This window comes from Trichosurus vulpecula, chromosome 7, assembly GCF_011100635.1.
Source record: "Trichosurus vulpecula isolate mTriVul1 chromosome 7, mTriVul1.pri, whole genome shotgun sequence".
Lineage (NCBI taxonomy): Eukaryota > Metazoa > Chordata > Mammalia > Diprotodontia > Phalangeridae > Trichosurus > Trichosurus vulpecula.
In genome coordinates this window covers 28,970,553-28,992,207 of record NC_050579.1, presented here as the reverse complement: position 1 = coordinate 28,992,207, position 21,655 = coordinate 28,970,553, and the positions used below count along the sequence as shown (strand labels likewise).

At 43.9% G+C, this 21,655-nt stretch overlaps 1 protein-coding gene across 2 annotated transcripts in view; it reads right to left on the bottom strand.

Moving 5' to 3' along the window:
* TPST1 (tyrosylprotein sulfotransferase 1) overlaps positions 1 to 21,655 on the bottom strand; it is a 118,042-nt gene that overhangs the window by 31,884 nt on the left and 64,503 nt on the right. For both annotated transcript variants that reach the window (XM_036765860.1, XM_036765861.1), the window contains one exon: positions 12,067 to 12,265. In XM_036765860.1, coding sequence (XP_036621755.1) covers positions 12,067 to 12,265 — 199 coding nt within the window. The remainder of the gene's footprint in view (positions 1 to 12,066; positions 12,266 to 21,655) is intronic.

Below are 21,655 nucleotides of genomic sequence, written 5' to 3'. Positions count from 1 at the left end.
CTTCTTTGTATTCCCAGTGTTCAGCACAGTGTCTGACACACAGCAGGTCCTTAATAAAGGCTTTCTGACTGACAGATTCTGCCACAAATTCCTTGGAGAGAACATATGTAGCCTGGAGGATTCATAGTCCTAGATCTGCATTCCAGCTTGAACACTTCTTTGCCTCGGAAGCAAGGATGTTGAATGCTGGTCTGGCCATATCTGAACAGAGCTGTAAGTGACTGGTGGTCATCTGCCTGGCTGTTTTCCCTGCCCTAGTCACCTGCTGGTTCTTTGCTGAACCAACCACAGCTGCTACGTAGTCTCTTCCCTTTGAAGAGAGGGGTCAGAGCTCTTTTATGAGACAATCCATGGCCTGAGGCTATTTTAGTTCTTTTGTGAATCACATTCACAGTCTCACTCTGCCAGCTAGCCAGTAAAAATCCTTAGGTCAAGTTTGTCTTTTGAGACATTTTAATTCTATGCCAGCAAGTGCTTCCCCAGGAATGGCTGTCTGGTTTAAGGTGAGAAAATTCCTTCCAATACTCATCACGCCTTTAGCACCAGCCATGCATATTACTGGAGAGTTTCAAGTATGTCTGCAGCTGCACCCAAACATAAATAATCTGTGTTGTCATATTAATAAAGAACTATTTTTACAGAAGAAGAACCAGGTTAATTATCTGCTAATTTGTGTACTCTCAGTTATCTATGCCTAAAGAAAAGTTAACTTACACAACCAGACTCAAAAGAACAATACAACAATAACAATCGGGTGCTATGGAATCGAATAACCACAGTAGACTGTCAGAGCTGGAAAGGTCTTAAGAGACCCTTCTAGTGTCACTCTTCTTAAGGAGAAGAATACCAAGGCTGAGAGACCACAGGTGACTAAATGCCACAGCAATGGTCAGTGGCAGAGCCTGGGCTAGAACCCAAATTTCCTGACTCAGTGTCTGGCCCTTTTTCCATTATACCCCAGCCTCTAGACTCCCATTGTAAGGCACTTTTGATGAGGTTTGGGGTTAAGAGGTGCTTGAGACCCCAAAACACTGACATGCTGAGTCCTGCCAAATGAATTCGACTCCAGCCTTCTCAGCCAAGGAAAAACAAAGTTTACTAAGGATTTGCCATATTGGGTTCGATGGGGTTTAGACTGTGGGAACCTCCTTGAATCCCACCCTGAATCTTCCCACTTGATCTGGCTTTTCATGCCCAAATAGCCTAGCCTAGCCTAGCCTTCCATCGTCTGGCCGTATAAGTTTCATCTTGCCTCCATGGATGCGCTCAGACACAATCTAGCTCAACTCAGATTAATCTGGCCCGTTGGCATTAGCATCACAAATGTTCGGGCTCCCTAAGAGTCTACCCAATGTGGTGAATCTTTAATGAATTTTGTTTTTCCTTGGCTGAGAAGGCTTGAGTCAAATTCATTTGACAGGACCCGGCATGTCGGCATTTTGGGGTCTTCAGCACCCCTCAACCCCAAACCTTATCAGGTTGACTCTTAAGGAGCCTGATCATTTGTGCCGCTAATGCCAACGGGCCAGAGTGAATCTGAGCTGAGCTAAATTGAATCTGAGCTTAGCTAGCTAGATTGAATCTGAGTGCCTTCATGGAGGCAAGATGAGACATATGCGGAAAGATTGTGGGAGGGATTGAGGGGTGGTCCAGTAGTCTGGGGTGACTAGAGGAGGGTGGCCTGGGGTGACTGAGGTGAGGTTAGATTCTAGGGTGGGAAATAGCTGAAGGCTACTGCTACCAGTGATGGGGTGCTGGGGTGCTTGTTCTTGGACCCTAATTCTAACATCACGTTTTTCCTCAGCCTCTGCTTGGGTGCCTGTGCCTGGAGCCCAGTTCTAAAATCACATCTCTCCCTAGCTTGAAAGCATTGGCGCTAGCAGATTCTCTCCAGTTCAAGGGCAGCATGCCTTAGCAGAACACTTATCTCTCCTCCTGATACTGTGGCCAGCTGCATCTACAGAATTTATTAGTTTGGACTCCCTGTGTATTGCTAATTGGCTGTGCACTAGGACATAACAATATTTACTACTTACTGACCTTCCTGATATGTATCCTAAACATAGTCATATGTATACTCCCTTACATTCATCTTGTCTAACAAGACATTTGATGGAAGCAACCTGGATATCTTCAGCCAGCCCTGACCGATGGTTGACTAAGTGATGTTTCATGGTCAAAACCACACCCCCAGGTAGCTCCCACCTTGGGCAATTTCCCAGTGAACTCTGGGTAAGATACCTGCGCAGTAGATACAAAAAGTGCATGTTCCTTTAAGAACTATTTTGGTAGGTAAGGAAACTAAGGGTCAGTAAAGTTAAGAAGTATTCCCACTGTCACCCGGCCCTCAACAGCAGAGCTGAGCCCTTCCTCTTCAGATCACCCCTTGAAGAGAGGGGCAGGACAACAGTAGAAATAACACTGGCTCTGGAGTTAACACTTGGCCTCTCTCTGGGCCTTAGTTTCCTCCTCTATAAAATGAAGAGTTGGACTAGATTGGGGTTCTTAACCTGGGGCGCATGAACTTGTTTTTAAAAAATATACATTTTGACAACTCTATTTCAACATAATTTGGTTTTCTTAGTAACCCTATGTATTTTATTTTCTGCATTTAAAAACATTCTTCTGAGAAAGAATCCATAGGCTTTGCCAGTCTGCCCACAAAAAAGGTGAAGACCTTTTGGGACTCAATGGTCTCTGGGATCCCTTCCAGTTCTAGAGCTCTGGGGCCATGATGGCCAATGTTACAAGCAGCCAACTTCCTTTCTGACCCCCTACTAGGAGCAGGGTTCTCTTGTGGAAACTCATCCAGAATGTTCTCCAAAGGGCTGGCTTTTATCATAGAGTAAACAAAGGAGGCCCCCAGATGGAAGAAAAAGACAAACTTACTCACTGGAGACATAAATTAACTATTGTATGCACCCCATGATTGCTCAGTAATTGTTGACTTTTCTCCTAGGAAAACTGCAGTTATCCTTTGCCTGGAAACATCTCTAGAGAAGAAAATGTAGCTACTAACTTAGAAACAGGCATCTGCTGCTGATGTAGCCTAGACTTCTTCTATAATCTATGTGATGATAAAGACATCAGTGGTAGAATTACTGACTAGACCCCTGACTACAATAGTGGCAGATTATCACATTTCTTTTTCATGTCAACTAATGGACCATTTTCCAGACACTAAAGTAACTCTTGGGTGTGTTAAGAGATGGGGGGAAGGGTTTTGTTTCCACAGAGCTGAAGGTATAGGTGTCCTTGACCTGTAGGAATCCGAAACTTGGAGCAGCCTGACCCGCCTTAGCACGAGCCTCACCAAATAAGGATAAAAGTGTTTTTAAGAGTTGGTATTGGCTAAATTAGTGTTTCCTCATTCCTCTTACCTGGGGTAGTAGATTTCTGTTTAGATTGTGAGCCTGAACTCCACCAATGAGAGTTAAAAGGTCAGTGGTGGGGCGGGGGTTGTTTGTGTTAGGAGTATATAGCTGGGTTCTGCCCTCTGGGTGCTGCTTCTCCCTACCCATTGTCTGTGGGTTGGGAGACTGCCCTTTCCCTCGGGATTGTAATAAAATTTATTTCTACTTTCTACTCGAGAAGTCTCTGAGTTTTAAATTTTGGTTGAAGTTGCTGTCCCATACAGGTGGATAACATACAGCACGGAGTTACAGCTGCAGGTCTGTCCTCTTCTCTCTACTCAGAAGTGTTTTCAAATGAAACGGAGAGTTAAAAGAAATGTAAACATATGGAAACTGGAGTCTGTTGTGGGGGGCAAGATCTGGACAGGGAACCTGAAGTCAAAACATGCCTTAAACTGTCTACAGCAAGCACTGGTAATTACATGATTGTGCAAATGGGAAAATCTAATTAGAGGTAATTGACAGACTAGGAGACCATTTAGCCACTAGTTCAAGTTAATGAGGATTATAGCTCATTATGGCAGGAATGACATTGTACAGAATGTGTACATTATTTTACATCATAAAAGGGGGTAGTTTAATTGACATTGTCAGCATTCATGGAATGGTGGTTACTAATTTAAGAGAAATCTTAGATTATAAGGATTTTTCTTCATTCATCCAGCTATTCAACAAAAAACATGCATAGTCTAGACCAGAGGTATCCAGCATGAAGTGAGCAGGCCACATGTGGCCCACAACACCCCGAATGTGGCTCCAAACCAGATGAAAATGTTGTTCCTATCAGATTTTAATGTGTTGATGTATTAATATACAAAAACAAATGTGTAAACATGTGTGGTTTTCTAAGTCAATATGTGGCCCCCAGGAATCTTTATGTACAGTTTTATTTTGAGTTGAGTTTGACACCACTAGTCCAGACTGTAGAGAGAGGGGGCACGTTCAAACAAAGATCAAGAGATTATCAGAGCCTAGAAAAAAGATCGTCTAATCCAACCTCTTCATTTTGCAGATTAGCAACCTGAAGGCCAAAGAGGTTCTCTAGACTTGCCTGAGCTAATACAGCTGACAGAGTCAGCCGAGTGGAATGCACCTTCCCAAGGTCATCTGTGAAGTGGGAAGGCTGGACAGGATTCTCTCTAAGGTCCACCCCAGTTAGCTTTACAAAGGGGCATGGAAGGCCTGGCTGAGTCGATCAGCGAGCTGTCCAATCAAGAGGCATTCGACTGCCGTCCCACTGAGAGGAGGAATGCAGGCTTGACTGAGGCTCCCAACTACTGTTGGGAGTTCTCTTGAGATGTTGAACAGATTGTCTGCTTTTTGACAATTGAAACCTACAGAAATGACATGGGCAGAACACAGAGTGTTTTCTTCAGGCTGTGATGTGTCAGTTGGACCTCTTCTTGGTCTCTTCTAAAGCTTTTATGAATTCACAAGCACAATTATTATTAATTTATGCAAACCCCAAATAGCCACCAAATTCCAGGCACCGGATAACCAAGTTTAAAGCAGCGGCTTTCCTCTCTATCTTACAGTTTCCTGGAAAATACTCTTAAATTCTGACATCCGAAATTGTGGATTCTAAGGTGTTTCATGTTTGCTTTTTGTGTTTTTCTTCTGGGGATGAAGGTGAGAAGGTAATTAAAACTAAACAAATAACATACCTTCCTGAGGTAATTCAGCATCTGGAAAGCAAAGCACTCTCAAGAGCGGGGAGGTAGAGGCCTTGCAAAGCAGCTGGTGTCATGTCTGATCCAGGCTGGCTTTACTATGAGGCACAAATTGTAGCTTGTTTTTAGGGAAAATCACTGAGCAGGCAGACAGCTGGCCTGAGTTCTAGTCTCTTTTCTGCCACTAACTATCTGAGCAACCATGAAGAACAAGTCATTTCTTGCTCTGCACCTCAGTTTTCTCATCTGAGAAATGGCAGCGTGAGGACTACGTGACTTCTAAGAGTTTCGGTAGAGGATCAAAGTCATTTTCTATAATGAGAGATCAGATTTAAGATGCAAATTCCACCAAAAGAACACAACAACATACTCTGTCTCATCAAGTTATAAATGGCTCATGCCAGATACTTTGCTGAGAACAGAGAGAGTCAGGAGCTCTAGGGCACTGGCCGTGCAAAGAGGGATGGTGTGGGTAAGTGAAGGTAATGAGAGATGGCTTGGGACACACCAGTGATAACCCACCTTCTTCACAACTTTGCTTAGGGTTGGGACCAATTCATGTGTGAGAAGATGGAATGGAGAAGTTAAGACGATGTATTCAAAGTTACCCAGGCTGAACAGTCCTGAGTGACTGATCCCAGCCCCATCCCTCATTCCAGATCCAGGACTCTCTTTCACTGCAAGAATAAAAGAATTCAATAAGGAACAAGGAAGCAGGCACATTGACCTGTTTGCTTTTAAGGGAAGAAAAAAACCAATTCTCAGCTGAAGAATGGCTCCTAGTCAAAGGGCAGGCAAGAGGTTCACCATCATGTCTGCTGGATCCAGAATGGAAGACATCCGCACAACTCCTCACTGAGACAGGATGGCACACGCCAAGGGTCTGCCACAAAAAAAGCCAAACTGGAGTGGAGTTGGCCAACATAGGACTTCTTTTTCTGGCTTTTGGAAAACATCTATTTTTTTAAAGCTCTATTAGGAAAAAAAAGTAATCTCCATCAAAACTTTGTTCTGAAAAGCAAAGTAAAGGAATGTGCTTCCTACTTGAAAGCACCACTGTTTGATCCTTGGTCTGCAGAGCAGAGGCTCCCAACTGCTTTTGGAAAGGGGATGAGTTGCCCTGATGAGATTAATGACCGGGCTAAGTACAGTCAGGGCCCAGACAGCCGAGGGAAGCTGGCTGGCCTAGGACCCCTGTGTCATGCCCTGGTCTCAGTGACATCATCTCCTAAGCCTAGTGAAGAGGATGCTTGAGCCTAATGTACAAAGATGGTGAAGCCTCCTCAGGAGTCTTTGCTGCTCCCAAGCATTCACAGTGGGCAAGAGGTTTGTAGCCCACACTGACCTCTGGAGGAGAGTGAATTGGGCCCAGCTGGGACTACTGCTGAAGGGCCCACCAGAGCTGAAATCACACCTCTTTCTTTTTGTCAAAGGTAAACATTGACAGTTAGCGTGTTTAAAATCATTCAACTGAAGTTCCTATTTATGCTGAAAGGCCATGGCCTGAGATAATCCACACAGGGCCCAAGGAGCTCTTTTTAAAGAAGTAGCCCCACCAGGTCCTCACAACTCCAACAAGGATCCCAAAGACCAGGATGTTGACTGAAAGAGTAAAATCCTTCTTTAAAGTGCTACGAATATAAAAATACTCAGATCCCATGAGGAAGATAAGGAAGTATTCCTTCTCTAATCACCTGGTGGTAAATTTAGGCCTGGAGGCATGAACACAGGACACTTCCATCATTTTCTCCCTTGATTCTGCCAATAAAAATTAGGCCCCTCAAAGGAAGGAGTCGCTGGCCAAGTTCACCATGCAAGATCCACCAGTAAAAAGTCGGGGGGACCTTCCAATTTCAGTATTTTTCCACATCCCTCCCGTTCCAAAACCTCCAGTCAAAGTCTCCGCAGAGAATGTTCTTCCTTCAATAAAAGGAAGCCAAAAGAAGCAAAATGAGAAAAATAAGACCTGGTCTGTTAATTCATTCCATCCTGAGCAGGTACCAAAGAAAATCCTGGGGATACATTTATAGATGGGACACCATACTGCAGCTAGCCCACACACTGCTGACATAGGGTAAGCAGCAGAGAACCAGGTTACCAAGGGACCTTCCTTTCTTGCAGTAAAGATGAAGGGGGACTGGGGCATTTGGATAAATTCATCCCATCCATCTCCCAATATCGCATCAAAATTAATCATTCAGAAAACCTTATACACAGGTCTGTTTGCTGCTCCAGCACATATTTCTGCAAAAAATCCCAGTCAAATGGATTTCTACTGAATTTGTAAACCAACAGTGGGCCCTGTTCAGACTGGACCTTAAAATGCCACTGGCCCACTATGAAGGGACTTCACCACAGTGATAGATTCTATTCTATAATCATTGACCAATTTTCAGTTTTCTTCCACCAGAGCCCAAATGACCTACAGCAACAGAGAAGCCAAGCACTGACTAATGGTGTTTGCTAAGGCTAAATGAAAGCAAAGACTGTCTAGGATTAAATCAGAGCCTCCATGCAGGGCTTTAAACTAAATAAACGTAGACATCGTCTTCTCCCTTTCAGTCTCATCACAAGGGCTACACTGATGCCTCCATGGTATCCTGAATCCTGTAATAAATAAACTTGTCCTGGCTGGGATTTGGCAGTCACTTTATTTACACAATAGAGGTGTTCTTGGAAAAGTTGTATGCTCAGTTGTCTTTTAACTCTATTAGAGGAAGATTATGTAAAGGGACCTGAGATCAGTTGTTCTCTTTATAGCAGCCTCTTTGAGTAATGTGAAGAACCACACTGGGCTGAATTAGCTTGGTGTGTTGTGATGCTCACATATCAGGGTTTCTGGGATGCTGTTTCAATGATGTTCTCCTCTTTTAAAATTCCAAAGGAAAATAGAGTGAATTAGAACTCAGTCCCATCCACCACTTGCTTGCCCTCCAAAGGCATCCACGATTAGAAAAGCTCTAAGGAGAATGATGGGGGATGAACAGCTGCTGCAACTGGTCTCTCTCTCTCTGCTTCTAGAAGGGCCTGAATCAGGAAGGGGAGAGGACCTTGGGGCCTACCAAGGGACAACAGCAGGTGTGTTTGTTGAATTTAATGTAGGCTAAGGGGAGGAAATGATCAAAATCTATTAAAAATGAGCATGCCAGAAATCCGAGGACAAAGGGCCCCTTGGAAACCTAGACCAAATAAAAGGAAGCTGTCAGGCACACAGTGAGCTCCTTATCACTGAGGCAGGCCCAGTGAGTTACAGAAGCTGGTCTTCAATTTGTCTATGTGGTCTTGGCCAAGTCACTAACCTCCTGCAGCCTCCATTTCCTTCTCTGCAAAATGAAGGGACTGCATTGGAAGGTTTCTAAGGTTCTCTCTAAAGCTCTACAATCTTATTAGCTAGGCATTAATGGTAGGAAATACAACTACCTTTGAGCATCTGGACAAACTTAGGAATGACAAAGCCTCAGTGGTTCTAGAGAGAAGCTGGGATGTACAGGGAGCCCCAAAAAGCCTTGATGCAGTTTGATGCACTAAAGTTATTAAAGCTTGAAACTGTGGTAAGACTTTTAGGATACCCTATAAGTGGTCTGTAAGAGCCAGCTGACTGACACTGTGGATAGTGGGCTGGCTGGCCTGGGTTCAAGTTCAGCCTTTAACACATAACTAGCTGTATAACTTATTTCTAATTCGATGAGTCCTACACAAGTAGAGGGAGTTTCCACTCTGGCAGTTTCCCAGACCTTCACACTCATGGGCTGAGACCAAAGACAAAGAAAGCTTATTGCTAGAGAGGCTAACCCTACAGCAAACACTTCCCTTGGGGCCTCCGTTGGTAAGAGGGTCTTGGCTTGTATGTAGATCATGGGTCTGACCTGATATGACTACGTCTGTGCTTAAACTTCATTGATCTTACAAAAGGAGAATCAGGCCCAATAATTCAATTATATGCTTGCCTTGTGTGGTTTGCTAACTTCTCATGTGTGTGTTTTATGTTCTCAACTAAGCTGAATTCCCTGAAGTCACCACTGCAGCATCCACAGCACCAGGATGGTGCTAGCCACACAGCAAGCTCTCAGCACATTTGTCACTAAAGATTCAAGGGGCTGATGCTAAAGAGAGGAAGGTGAGATATGTCGAGAAATAGCCAATTTTTCAACTCCAGCATTTCCCAAAGATTCCTTCTCTGTAAATGTGTTAGAGAAACAAACACACACCTCTTATTCAGGATTCTTACAAGTAGTACATGCTTCCAAGCCCGAACATCCTGGACAGAGAGAGTGTCAAAGTCAAAACCCTCAGGTTACTGTAACTAGGATAGGGCTAACACTCTTTCTGACACAACCACTGTTTGTTCCTTGTAAACTATTCTTTGCCCTTGTTTAGCACACCTGGGAAAGATTTCACAATCCAGAGAAGAGCTCAAGTCCTCTTCTCAGACTGGGTGAATTTGAAAGCTCTTCAAAAATGAAAACCAAAAAGCCCAGAGAAAATGAGGGGTTAGCCCAAGACTCACCACATTTTCAGTACATCCAACAAAGAGATGAGTCATATTTAATGGAAGTAACCACTTCTGTCACGATCTTCTGTCAGGGCGTAATGATTAAGCAATAAGGAGGACGTGGGGACATTTCCCAGTTGCTGGATCTAAGGGCTGTTTATTTCTAATGTACCACAATTGTAAGATTCTAAAGTCCTCAGGAGAAAACATGGATTTCAATTCCAATATGCCATGGGAAGATGGGCAGCCATGAAGCACATGGTGGTGTATTCAAAACTCTGGTCCAAGACAGCTGAGGTTTCCAAAAACAATGCGCTGACTCAGACAGCTCCACTTCCAGGCTCACTGTTCAAAGAGTGGGTCTCAAGGCCTGCTGCCCCTGATGCACCAGGAGTGAGCAGAACTGTTCCTCCTGCCCCTTCTGAAGGCAGCACTCCTCGGGCGCCTTGCTTTCACATGTGGCCGCATGAATCCCTGCAGTACTTTCTGAGGCATGCCTGCCAGTGTCTCAATATGGGGGGAGCTCAGAATCAGGAGAGCCAAGGAGGCCCCACCAAGGACAAGAAAGAGCTGGCCAGCACACAGCCCCTTGTTTCTTTCCCTGGAACATTTTATGACATATCTGTCATGGCCAGCCACAGTGCGAGAGAGAAAACCTCTTTGTCTGCACTATGCTTCTGCATTCTGAAACCCTTTCCAAAGCCACGAGGCACGATTGAAGCGAATGCCACCGTCACATGGAGTCAAACCACAGGGTTGTTCCCAAGGAAGCCAAGAACACTGGGACTTGCTTTTCTCTGTTCAGGGGAATGTAGGAAAAATGCAATGTCGACTGCTTGGGGAACCTCAAAATACCATTTGCACACGAACCTAGGTTCACAAAATGCTAACTTGGTTATGGTGCAAAGGAGAAAACTACAAATTACCAATTTTCCTGACATTCACAAGGCTTGGGGGCTAGACAGTTGCAATAAATTATCATACTGTGTCTTTCACATATTAAAGAAAGCCCTTCCACATGCCACTCCTTCACTCTCTCCCACGAGTTTGAGCCATCTCTATTTCCAGAGATTGGCAGACAATGGCTGACTTGGGTACATGGAGGAGGGTGAATAGAAGATCTTTCTTTATTACAAAAGAGATGACATGAAAGAGGAAAATGGAATCAGAATGTCCCCTTCATCCTGAGGTTATAATGAGAAAGTGAAATCAGAGCAACAAGTCTGAGAAAGGCATTCCTGCCAAGCACCAGAGTTAACCTCTCAGAATGGAAATGCATTTGTTGGTTAAAAGGAAGCAATCGGAAGGAAGGGGAACAAAGAGAAACGACAGCATGAGGAAAGGCAAGATGCTGACATGCATATGGAAGAAAACAATATCAAAACCAAGGGTCTTGAATATTTTATTAAGCAGAACTTTGGCAGACCTAGACTGTCGTGGTTACTTTTGGTTTTTTTTTTTTCATTTGAAATTCCATTATGTAAAAAATGGATCTGAGCTAAAATCAACCTCTGGGGTATCCAGCTAAATCCCACTCACTGCTCTACCCCGGGAACTACTGTCTCCTTCCTAAAGTAGGAAATGGTAGCTAGCTAACCAATGGTAGCCAACATTTATATAGTCCCTATTATGTGCCAGGCACTGCGCTAAGTACCTGGTAAATGTCCTTTCTTTTGATCCTCACAACCGCCCTTGGGGAGGTAGGTGCTATTATTATCCCCATTTTACAGATAAGGAAACTGAGGCAAACAGAGGTTCAGTGACTTTCCCAAGGTTGCACAGAAACTAGTAAATGTCTGAGTCTGCATTTGAATTCAAGTCTTCTCAACTCCAAGCCCAGCGCTCTAACCACTGCACCACCTAACTACCTAGAAAAAAGCTGAGAGTATTTTTTTGGGAAGACATGAATATGAATCAGTAAAAGAAAGGGGAGTGGGATTGCAGTTTATAGACATCCCCCTCTCGCCAGGTGTTGATATGAGTGTCTTATACTCCTGCAACCACCAGTTCTTTGCCTGCTGGGAAATCTTGTTTCAGCTAAGTGGGTAGCTGAATTAAGGCAGCGGCCGCACTTGAGAAGGTTGCTCCACAACATGTCACTCACATCCCGGGTGTTTATGCGAACTGCCGATGCATCAGACAGGACACTAACCTCATTGCCTTCAGAGTGAGCCCCCCTGCCAGAAGCTGGACAAAGGTCACTGCAGGTTTTTTCTTTACCAAACTTCTTGGGGCATACAGCCTCTCCAGATGTCTGACAAGATGCAGCCATGGAGTGATGGAAGGCAGACTCTTGGGAAAGTTCTTAAGGGTTCAGAGACCCAGAAGAATTAGCCTCCAAACGAAATAAGAGGTCTCCTGTAAGATGTCATTCTACAAATGTAATATTCTGGTCAAGATAAACTTATGGTTTTACAAAATATAACAGGGAAGAATTCCAAGGCCCACATTAAGACAGAACCTCTCAGAAAACTCTTCAAGTCTCACTTACCCTTCTGGTGTTTTCAAGAATTTTGGGGTCCGGCTTTCCGTAACTGGGTGGATTGGCATGTGGGTCGTACCCGAGCTTGGCCAGCATGGGAGCAATCACTGCCATGTCCTGTAAGACATCAGGGGGTATCTTCCCAACCCACTTTGATAGTGCTGCCACATTGACTGGTTTGATGACTTGGTCTGTCGATCTCTCTACCCTGAAAACAACAGAACACGGACGAATGTTTGTTTGGAACATTCAAAACCAAAGACAAATGGCTGTTTACTGAGCTATGGAGAAAGAAGACACTGAACTAGTCATCTGTGGGCTGTTTTTTTTTGTTATGGGCTGATAGGCAAAGAGTGTAGTGGCTCTGAAAGCGTGGTTTGCGAACCCCTGATGGTCCCTGAGCCCTTTTCAGGGAGATCACTTGGTCAAAGCTGTTTTCATAATGATATTGCTATCTACCTGCTAAAATACTCCTCCCTTTTCCAACCACATAGCTGTATGAGGCCAGATTTTCTTCATATATTCAACCAAAACAGTATATCTCAACAGACCAAATGCAGAAACAGATGTGAGAATCCAGCTGCCTTCTGTTAAGCTATACGCTAAAGAGATTTGCAAAAATATGTAAAACGATGCAACTCAATTTTTTTTGCTTTGGAAAATATAGTTATTTTTCATAAACATTTTATGTTGCTATATAATGGGTTTATTATTAGTCTTTTAAAAATGTATAAATCCATATTTTCAAAATACATCCATTTTATTTTCTAATATCATAATTGTTGATAGAGCTAACCCACATAAACAAAAGCCCTTCGGGGTCCTGAGACCAATAAATTGGAGAACCCTTGGCCTGGTGGAAAGAGAACTCTCTGTGTCAGAACTTCTGGGTTGAAGTCCCATCTCTGACACACACTGACCGTGTGACTCTGCTAACCTCTCAATGCTCCAGGCACCTCCATTAAGATTACCAGTTGCAGAGAAAGGGCCTTTCTCCCCAGAAGCTCCCTACACTGATGAAATCACAGGGCCTGTCAAAAAGTGAAATGAGTGACTCAAACTTCTAGAAACAGGAAAAATGTAACAAGTAAAAACATCTGCACATAATGTGTTGACATTTTACTTTCACCTAGAGAATCAAAACACAATAGGTAAGGTTGCTAATGAAAACCCCAGGTTATCCTGCTGCAAATATAAAACTGCAGGTTCCCTTCCTCCTGCTAGATTTCTGTAGATACATTTCTTTGGGCAATCATTACCTAATGCAGAAAAGTCAGAGCCAATTGGAAGATCCAGAGATGGCTGGTTTCTGCTAATTGGATGTTTCCGTCCTGCCCCGGCCCAACACAATGACTTCCCTTCGCACCCACAGCAGGGCCAGGACTATGGAATTTTATCAAGTAGCTTAGTAACCTAATGACAGAACACTGCCGAGTGTGAAGGAAGGTGGGGGGGGGGGTGTCATGGGCCCCCTACCTGTACCCCCTTGCTTTGGCACACAGTCTGGTCTATGAGCTCATTGACCCCTTCTCAGAATAGGTTTTAAATGCATTAAATAAAATACATAGGATTATAAAAGGAATGCAATTATTTTGAAATATAGTAACCAGATATATTTAATAATAATGAACTAAATTGAATACTTAATTGATATTAATACCAATTTAACAATAATAAAATGCTTAGTAATATATATTTTAAGTTCATGACCCCCAGTCAAAGAACCCTTGATATAGAGGATGTGGCCTATGCCTTCAAAGTACTAAATCTAAATGGGAAGATTAACAGACACAAAAATGCCGGAGAACAAATTGTATTGAACCAGTTGCTTCTGCCAACTGACTCTCTGATTTTATGTATCTTTATGTGTATACAACATTACATTATCACACAGATGTGAATTGTCGTGCAAAGAGCCTCGAGGAGGCTGGTGTAGCTGGATTTCAAAGTACCCAAAGGGAGTAAATGACCAGACTAGAAAAGACTAGAAAGACTAGAAGGAATAGGGAGATAGAAGGGTTTACTGACATGGTCAGTAAACCATGGAATGTCATGGTCAGACCAAATCAATTTCGCAGCCTCTAGACCAGAGTGGAGACAGCCTTGAGAGGCAGGGAGCCCGATTTCAGAAGGCGGAGGCCCTAAATGAGGGTGGTAGCTATGTGAATGAGAAGAAGGGGACAAGATGTGACAACAGACTGGACGTGTGGGCTAAGGGTGAGGAGTCAAGGATGGCACCAGGCCTGCAAACCTGTATTACGAAGAGGCTGGTCATGTCCTCTGTAGGAAGAGCGAAGTTCAGAAGAAGGGAACATTTGGGGGAAAGGTAACGAGTTCTACTTTGGACAGTCCCGATGACTGTGATGAATCCAGAAAAGCACGGGAAAGGAAGATACATGAATTTATGCAGTCGAGTAATCAAAACCAGGAAAATAATCTACACAGCTACAACAAGTCAGACGGAAAGACAACTACAATAAAACAAAGAAAACTAAATGCTGCAAAATTGGAATGACCTCGGCTGGCCCTAAAGAAGAAATCAAATGTTCCTCCCTCCTTTCTTGGCAGAGGGAGGGAACCAAGGGTGTGGAACATGCATGTAACGTCAGACTTTTCTGATATGCTGGTTACTTTTCCTGAACTTTTTTCTTACTTGTTAAAAACCAATACTTCTTATAAAGGATAGTTCTCTGGGAGAGGATAAGAGTATAAGATAATGGGAAATGTAGGTAAAGTGAAAACAAAAGATAGCGATAAAATTTGTGTTAAAATAGCCTGTAATGAATGGACAGGAAGGACAAGAAGAACAACAGTGGTTTAGAGACAAGAGAAATCAGATGGGATGTCATGTCAGTCAGGGACTGAACACTACCAAGAAAAATATCCTGCAGCAAAAATGAGGAAATATCCCCAAGGTGCTTCCTTGGAAGCCTCCGCCTTTGGATTGACAGAGGCCGCCCAGACAGCTCTTCTCAGAATCAGAGCAGGGAAGGACCCCAGAGGCCATCTAGTCCAGCACCTACATGCCTGAACCAAGAATACCCCCTACAATATCCCCAACTGTCATCCATCCCACCCTCTAGTGCCTCTAGTGAGAGGCCACCCAATATCTCCCGAGGCAATCTGGTCCAACTGGGGGAAGTTCTGCTTGTTAAGTGTTTCTTTCCTTGAAGGAAAAAATGCACTTAGATTCAATGAGCATTTACTAAGTATACTGTGTACAACTGCTGGGGATTGAGATCAGGTGAGAAGACTCCTTCCCTTTAAAGGCACATTTATTCCGGATGGTATTTTAAGGACGGCAGCATGCTTTACATGGGTCACTAAGTGTGGTAACAGTCTAGGCAACAAGGGATGAAGATCTAAAATTGGTGGGAGCTGTGGAAGTGAACAGAAAGTGTGGCAGTAGAAATGGCAAGATTTGGCAACTGTCTGGCTCAGTGAATTACACTGAGGCTCTGAACCTGGCAGGCTCATGAGATGCTGATAGCTTTGATAGACGTAAGCAACTGTGATTGAGTGGGAGGTTTGGGCAATGTGACAGATAGGATGAAAATGAGCTATGCTCTGCATGGAGCAAGTGGGAAATGTCTCCAGAACATCCTGAATGGAATGTCTAATAGGTAGTTAGTTGGTGATAGGACTGGATATATAGATGGGTGAGTCATCTGCATAGATATGACAATTAAATCCATGTCAGTTGATTAGATTGCAGAGAGGGAGAGGGAGAGGGAGAAGGAGAAAGGGGGGAAGAGAGAGAGGGAGAGAGAGACAGAGAGAGAGGGAGAGAGAGACAAAGAGAGAGAGAGAGAGAGAGAGAGAGAGAGAGAGAGAGAGAGAGAGAGAGAGAGAGAGAGAAGAGGGCTGATCCAGAATGGAGACTGAGGAGTGATCACACAGAAAGAAGGAGAACCAGGCAAAAAGCAGTGTCATGAAAACTCAGGGAGGAGAGAGCTCTAGGAAAAGAGGGTGATCAACGGTGCCAAGTACAGCAGAGAGGTCACGCAGGATGAGGACTGAGGAAAGACCACAGGATAGGGCAGTTCAGGGATCACTAATTTGGTGGCTCATTGAATGAGTGAAATCTCAATCACTCCTGCTGAAACAATCATGGAGACAACTCTCATTAACCAAGTAAACCCTTCCGGTCTGAGAAGCAGATCTGCGATTAGAGATGAAGACTGAAAAACCCATTTCTCTGGGTGCTCATCATTCTGCCCTATGATCACTGCTTCTCTCTTTTGCTGGATCTCCATCCTCCTTGAATTAAAAACAAGCACCCTATCCACCCTTAATGTTCTGTTCTTGGTCTTCCCTTTCTATACTTGTTCCTTTGAAGGGTCCCAACTACTCCCTTGAGTGAAATGATCGTCTTTATGCAGGTGACTCTCAAATTTTATTTCGACCCCTGACCTTCTCCAGCATTTCTGATTTTTTTTTCTATTTGTCCATTGGAGAGGCAGCATGTAACAGTGCATAGGGCCCAGACTTGGAGTAAGGAACACTTGGCTTCAAATCTTGCCACAGATGCTTTTCAGGTGAGTGATCCTAGACAAATCACTTAATCTTTCAGTGTCTCGTTTCTTCATCTGTAAAATGAGAGGGTTGGGTCCAAAGACCTCTGAAGTCTATTCCAGCTCCCTGAGATCTTATGACCATATTCTCTCTGTGTGGATGTCCTGCCAGCACCTTAAAGTCAATGTGTCCAAGACTAAATCATTTTAATTAAAATACCTGATCATTCCCCACTTCCTTTATTTCTGTTAAAGACCAAGAGTCCAGGGATCTATCATGGTACTGAGGGCATCACCATTCTATCAGTCATCCTGGCTCAAAAGCTCTGATCTAACTTTGACCCTTCCTTCTTCCTCATTCAACACATCCAATCAGCTGCCAAGGTCTGTTGAGTCTATCTCCATGACATATCTTACATTTACTCCAACTGTATCAGGCCCTTGTCTCTAGGTTATTGCAATGGTCTCCTGGCTGATCTTCCTGATTCAAGTTTATCCCTGTGCCAATCTGTCCTTCACTCTGTTGCTATAGTCCTTCCATGTTCTGATCATGCCACTCCCCTGTTCAAACTGCTTCATGGCTTCTTCTTATACAATTATACAATTCATCTTCAGGTGGGCCATGTCCTTGCCAAACTGGGTCACTCTCTCCAACAAGCATTTATTAAGCCCCTGCCATATGCAAGGCACCGTGCCATGTGCTGGGAGTACAAAGCAAAAAGAAAACCAGTCCCTGGCCTCAAGGAGCTTGCTCTTCCTTGTGCCCTGTACTCATTTTGCCGCTGCCCGTGCTTAGAATGGCCTCCTCCTAATCTCTGTCTCCAGAGAGTTGTCCTTTTCTTTTCTTCAAGGCTTCATTCTATCACCTCTTTCTCCATAACATTTTCCCTGAACCTTTGAAAGTGACCTTCCCCTTCTCAGATTTTCTCCAACATTGCCAGGGCCTCCTCTCCTCTGCTCTCACTTCCCTCTCCCTCGGATGATTTGTAGACACGCCTTTTCCTCTTTGACAGGAGGGTCTGCGCCATATCTATCTTTGCATCTGCAGTGTAATAAAGGATGCACTTCATAGCTGTTTGATTAGTTTGAAAAGAAAGACTAAAAGGGAGATGATCTCCTTTAAAGGCATCTATTGTCAAGGTTAATCGACATGGAGCTTATCATATTAGTCAAGAAGTAAATAATGAAATTCTTCTGATTCTATTTCCGCCAAGTCTCACACGGGGCCTTTTCCTCTTACTGCTACCCCTTGTACAGCCCCGCTTTATCTTCTTCTGGATCACTGCTCTTCTCCCCTCAATCCACCCCATACCAACATTCCTTATACAGAGGCCTAATCATGCTACTCCTTTGCTCAAAATCTTTCAGTAGCTTCTCACTGACTCCTCAATAAAATTTAATTTGCTTAACCTGGCTACAGCTTTGCAGCAGACTTCTAGTTAACTATATTTCTAGTCATCCTTAACATTAATCTCCTCTACATGGCCCACAATCCAACCACACTGGACTTGGGGCTGTTCTCTTTATGTAACATTATTCTCCTGTCTCTGTGTCTTTGGGCCCATTATTCATTCTGAAGCCTCCCTTGTCTCTGCCTGTTGGGACCCTGTGCATCTTGAGACACCCAGCTCAAATGAAGCTTTCCCTGATCCCCAGACTTCATGTGTCACTTGTGCTTCTTATGCTCTTATGATGATTTTTATTTTAGGGGTGTGTGTGTGTGTGTGTGTGTGCGCGTGCACATGCGCACACGAGACTCTCCCCTTATAGAAAATGAATTGCCAGGATCATGTCCCCAGCACTTAGCACTAAGCTTGTGGTTATGGTAGACATGGAAAAAAATGCCTACAGTCTCTGACCTCAAGGAGCTTACCATAGAGTTGGGAATCGATCTCTAATTGAGAAGGATAGAGAAGTAACAACCACACGACATCATTGCCTTACTAATAAGGGCGCCAATCCCTCAGTAGAACTCCCAGTCAACAAAATTTCTATCTCCTTTTTTTTCAGCCTTCATAGGCAGGTCAATCTCTTGAGGACTTGCCAGGGAAACAAAGTGTTTCAGTGAGTGGCCCAGAGGGGCAGTTCAGAGCAATCTACTCCCCTAAGTCATCCATTACTCTTACAGACCTCCGATGCATCTTTGCTAAATGCTAAAATCAGTCAGATTACCAAACCACAAGTCTGAGTTATGATAGGGAGAAACTGCCAGAAGAAACCAAAGCCTTCAGAGCTCAAACCAAAGAGCTAGAACATGTATTCAAAAGGGAGAGACTTAAAATTCACCCAACAGAGTAATGGAAGAATTAGCCAGATATGGAGTAGACATTAAACTGTCCAAACACACCAAAAAGGGTTTTGTAGGAACCATTTTAAAAAGTGTTTAAGAACATTTTCTTTAAGATCATGCAAAACATTGAGGAGGATGACAGAAGATTATGAGGTATAATTACTTTGAGAAACCATGAAAAGCAGTTGGAGGAAAAAATCCTGTGAAGGGTTTGATGTGACAGCCAGCTAAGGACGCGTGGATTAAGCTGGAAGGGAACAGATGAAAAAGAAAGGATCTATCCACATTTCTACTCTCGTTCTATTCTGATTATTGACGAGAATGGAGCTGCCATATTTGGACTCTGCCACACTATGGAAGGCGGAGCCGGTAGGAACTTCACAACATGAAGCCTGGAAGAGCAGACGTTTGGTCTTGACCATAGCGACCCAGAAGGAATCTGTGCTGCAGGTGACACAATTTTAAAAGCATTTGGGTATTAATTTTCAAGATATCTGAGACGGTGGAAATTTCCACAAGAACAGACAAGAAAATGAATAACGCTTTTACCAAAAACAGTTGAAAGTTCAGTTCAAGTAAAAGCCAATATCGACCCATTTGCCTGCTCTCTCCTCTCCATTGAATCTTTATAAGGACAGTTGGTGTACACATTAAAGGGATCCTGGATACAAACAGAGAAACTGGAAGGACTTTGCAGGTGATTCTTTTTACAGCAGGCCATGCCTTCACACAAGGGCCTGAGAAATACGAAAATATTTAATAATAATAATTTAATAACAAAAGCTAATATTTGTTAAGAGCTTGCTATGTTCCAGGAACGATGCTAAGTGCTTTACATACACTATCTCACCTGATCATCACAACAACCCTGGGAAGTAGGTGCTATTATTATCCCATTTTACAGTTGAGGAAACTAAGGTAAACAAGCTAAATGACTTGCCCAGGGTCACACAGCTAGTAACTGTCTGAGGCCAGGTTTAAACCCAGGTCTTCCAGACTCCAGGCCTGGTACTCTATCCCCTGTACCACCTCACTGCCCAAGGATATGAGCCAGGTCAAATCAAGCATTTATTAAGTGCCTACTATGTGCCAGGCATTGTGCCAAGTGCTGAGGATACAGCCCCTGCTCTCAAAGAGCTCACCCTCCAATGAGCATGCTGTGTCTCCTGCTGACAGACTGACAGTGAGTTGGGTCCAAAATGAAACAGGAGGAGGAGACAGGGCTAGATCTCTCTTGGAAAAGTGCCTAGTGTTTTTGGTGATCCCAAGCTGCTCCCTACTTCAGATGCCCATCTAATATTCTCCTGGTCAGATGATATGGCTATGAATCACAGCTCCCTACAATCCCAAAAGGCAAAGAGAAAATATGAGCTCTGCATCAGCAGAGGCAGCATGTTACCCGTGGTGATGTGCATTTGAGAAGTGTCAAAAAATATCAAGATCTATGCATGACTGGCAAAGTATACAGCTGGATCAGGCCCAGAGCAAAGGGAAGGATGACCAAAAGACAGCCTTTTAGGGCTAAAAGCACTGGAGGAAGGCTTCCGGAAGGTCAAGGAGAGGCTCAATGCACAGATGGGGGCAGGGAAGGAGGGTGCAGCAAGGTGGGGAGAGAAAAGGGGGTGGCGTTCACCCAAGGGTAAATGCCAACATACCATTACTGCTCTCAAAGAGATGACTATTTCAAACTTCATAATAAAAGTATGAACCAAAATCTATTCATGATCTAATTCATTCTTCTTCCGTGGTATACACATTAGCCTGCTGTACTTTTTAGCTATAACAAGACAGCAGCACGATATAGTTAACAAATCACGAATCTGGAAGTCCCTTGTCTGACAGTCTCAGTGATCTAGCACATAGCAGGGAGCTTGGAAACAAACACGAACGACCCTGGAGCAGTAAAAACACATCATGGAAAGTCCTTACACAAAAGCTCATGCATTCTCCCATTAGACTGTAGGCTCCTTGAGAGCAGAGAGTGATTTTTGCTTTTGTTTGTATCACTGGAACTTAGCACAGTGCCTGGCACACAGCTCGACTTGAATCCACTCAAAGGGGAGCCCCTCAGATCCTCAGAGACATCTTTTCTCCTCTTGCAATTCTAACAGACTTGGGATCTGGTTTCCAAACCCCACAAGATGCTTGAAGCAATAAATCAGAGGGTGAGGACATGCTACCAGAAGAGGGAACATTGACAGCAGCAGCGAGACATCACAGCAGCGTACCACTGTGGGAACCACAGGAAAACCCAAACCTGTCACAGCCAGACATTGTTTCTGGAAAACTTCCCAGGGTCCAAGACCTCATCTGGTGGTACCTTCTCCCCCAACAGGGATCACAACCTACCTGAGTGTACATCTTCACAGGGTGCTGTTAGTGGCAAAGGTGATAAGACTTTCTCCAAAGCTAAGGCCCCAGCTCTTTTGGGAAAACCTTTCTGGAAACATCCTTTCTGCTGACATGATCCTCAAGATCCCAGGGTCAGCTTTACAACACGGTAAGGCACTGGAGCACTTCAGCAGAGGGATATCTCTCTCTCTCTCTCTCTCTCTCTCTCTCTCTCTCTTTCTGTCTCTCTTTCTCTCTCTCTCTCTCTCTCTCTCTCTCTCTCTCTCTCTCTCTCTCTCTCACACACACACACACACACACACACACACACACACACACACCTACAATACTTCAACATAAATTCCAAACGACAGCTTGTGAAGGTGTCCCCTCAGGTGGGTTGTGATCTGCACTGGGGGAAAAGGTGATGAGATCTTGGCTCTTGGGAAGCTTGGTAAAGAGT